The 2714-nt window shown below is 57.1% G+C and overlaps 1 protein-coding gene across 1 annotated transcript; it reads left to right on the forward strand.

Annotated features, from left to right (window-relative positions):
• Positions 1 to 320: 320 nt before the first annotated feature.
• Positions 321 to 2709, forward strand: VOLCADRAFT_96505 (uncharacterized protein; the record flags this gene model as incomplete). The annotated part of the gene is made up of 3 exons (XM_002955488.1): positions 321 to 467; positions 1622 to 2353; positions 2416 to 2709. Coding segments are annotated over 3 exons (1173 nt in total), but the record flags the coding sequence as incomplete, so codon positions are not given.
• Between the last annotated feature and the right edge of the window lie 5 nt (positions 2710 to 2714).

A 2714-nucleotide genomic window follows, 5' to 3' on the forward strand; every position in this document is an offset into this window, starting at 1 on the left:
CTTATCCTGTTGTGTGCATGGTCGGTACGGTTGCTGTTCGAACTGCCCTCTGATTTGCACATCCATCCTACTTCTCAAATGTCCTTGTTTCATCCATACCGTGGGTCTGTACTTGTTCTGGCAGTGCTTGGTGCTTTTGCCACAACAGGTCCACAACTACTACTTGGTGGTCACCAGAAAGTGCTGCAGGCTTTTGGGAAGTCTGTCGAGCTAGGCTTTGAGGTGGGCGCCAAGGGCGCGTGAGCAGACGGGTCAATGCCTGAAGGGGCGCCGTAGGCAGTGCATACGATGCTGTACGGCGCTGTTTTTCCGAGTATGTTATGGCTGCGGCACCAGACCGCAAAGCCAACAGCCTGAAGGCTGGCAAGCTGCGATTGTGTCTGCTGGGCGTTGAGCAGCCGGCCTGGACCGCGGATTTGGCGGCCGAGCCCCTGCTGACTCATAAGTTTACGCCCAAGCAAGGGGCTGTCGGTGGAAGGTCGCGGACCTCCAGGCTACGTGTAACGGCCAATGACTCTTAGCGGTGTCTGCTAGGTTCCAGAGAGACACCGTCTCTTCAACAGGTTATGAGGCCCTGCTTCCTGCCTCACGCGCTCTGACAAGCATAGCTTCCACAGCATCAGCACTGCTGCAACAAGCACAGCTCCCACCATGTTGACACTACCGTAGCTAGCGGCCTGTACAGATGCAGGGGGCCCCCGTCCTTTTTCTGGCCTCGAGGAAGCCGACACCCGACTTGTCGGTGACAGACGTGATACAACACCATGATGTATGACATTGAACACACTTTGGACTATTAGACCAGGCGCATGGGTAAGGCTAGGCGTAAGCACACTGTTCACAAGTACTTCGTCAAGTGGGTTGGGTACAGATCTAAGCTTAATAGCTGGGAACCAGCGCTCAACTTCACCCCTGACTTAGAACCATTACGTGATGAGGCTCAGTCTAAAGATGCAGCACGGTAGCTGATATGGCCCAATCTTGTTTTGCATGGCCATCGCTATGTGTTGGGGATGTCACATCTAGGGGTCGCAGTTGTTGTATACTGTAAGCTTTCTGCTAAGCTTGCGGTTCTGTTGCCTAACTGTCCAGCATGGCTTATTTAAACTCTGTGGTAATTAACTAAAACCTGTTTATATTTGCTGACTGTATTACAGGTCTAACTAATACGGATACTAGTAAACGAATATTGTTAATGCAGCCCTGCTGCAGATATGCACAAGTCCAAACCTGCATATGGCGGGGGCTTTATCTGAATAAAGCTGGGGCCTTCATCCCTGGTTCGTCTGCTCAACCGATCACGAGTAATTCGTGTTTGGATTGCGGTCATCTGAACATCACGCCGCCCAGTCTTACTGGGGGTGGATTCGTCGGCAGGAGGCCCAAGTGGATTCCACTGTGACTACTTAACGAAATCACTTGTCTCAATGGGTAACTCTAGATGTCACCACTTGTACTACAACTCGATGCAAATCTTTTCTATAGTTTGTCCCACAAAAGAAAAGAAAACAAAACAAACAAACAACAGATGCTTGCTCGAGACTTGAGCTTGGAAGGGTAATACCTGGGGCTGGTGGTCCACTGTCCCGTGATGCTCTGAGACCTGATGGCGCTCTGCCAGGTCGTGTCCGCGGCGGGGGTGGCGGCAATGGTAGATTTGGAGGTGATGGCCATGGAGATGGTGGCAGCTGTGGGGGTGGGGGTGGTGGAGATTGCAGCTGCCGGCGGGGTGACCGTGGTGGAGGTGAAGGTGGTAGCTGTGGAGACAAATCCCGTGGAGATCGTGGCTGCCGTGGAGGCCGCCTTGGCCGCCTGGATGATGGATCTGGAGACGATGGTGGGGTTGGCTGTGGAGATGATGGGCGTGATGGTGGGGGTGGCCGTGGAGATGGTGATGGTGGAGGTGACAGTGGTGGTGGTGATGGTGGGGGTGGCAGTGGAGATGGTGATGGTGGGGGTGGCCGTGGAGATGGTGATGGTGGGGGTGGCAGTGGTGGTGGTGATGGTGGGGGTGGGGGTGGGGGTGGTGGAGATTGCAGCTGGCGGCGGGGTGACCGTGGTGGGAGGTGAGGTGGTAGCTGTGGAGACAAATCCCGTGGAGATCGTGGCTGCCGTGGAGGCCGCCTTGGCCGCCTGGATGATGGATCTGGAGACGATGGTGGGGTTGGCTGTGGAGATGATGGGCGTGATGGTGGGGGTGGCCGTGGAGATGGTGATGGTGGAGGTGACAGTGGTGGTGGTGATGGTGGGGGTGGCAGTGGAGATGGTGATGGTGGGGGTGGCCGTGGAGATGGTGATGGTGGGGGTGGCAGTGGTGGTGGTGATGGTGGGGGTGGCCGTGGAGGTGGTGATGGTGAGGTGGCAGTGGTGGTGGTGAGGTGGGGTGGCCGTGGGATGGTGATGGTGGCTGCGGAGGTGGGGGTGGTAGCTGTGGAGACAAATCCCGTGGAGATCGTGGCTGCCGTGGAAATCGTGGCTGCCCTAGAGGAGGCCGCCTGGGCCGCCTGGATGATGGCTCTGGAGACGATGGTGGGGTTGGCTGTGGAGACGGTGGTGGGGATGGTTGGGGTGGCAGTGGTGGCGATGGTGGGGGTGGCAGTGGTGGCGATGGTGGGGGTGGCCGTGGAGATGGTGATGGTGGGGGTGGCCGTGGTGGTGGTGATGGTGGAGGCGGCTGTGGAGATGGTGATGGTGGGGGTGGCCGAGGGGGTGTG

Source organism: Volvox carteri (genome assembly GCF_000143455.1).
Source record: "Volvox carteri f. nagariensis unplaced genomic scaffold VOLCAscaffold_52, whole genome shotgun sequence".
Classification (NCBI taxonomy): Eukaryota; Viridiplantae; Chlorophyta; class Chlorophyceae; order Chlamydomonadales; family Volvocaceae; genus Volvox; species Volvox carteri.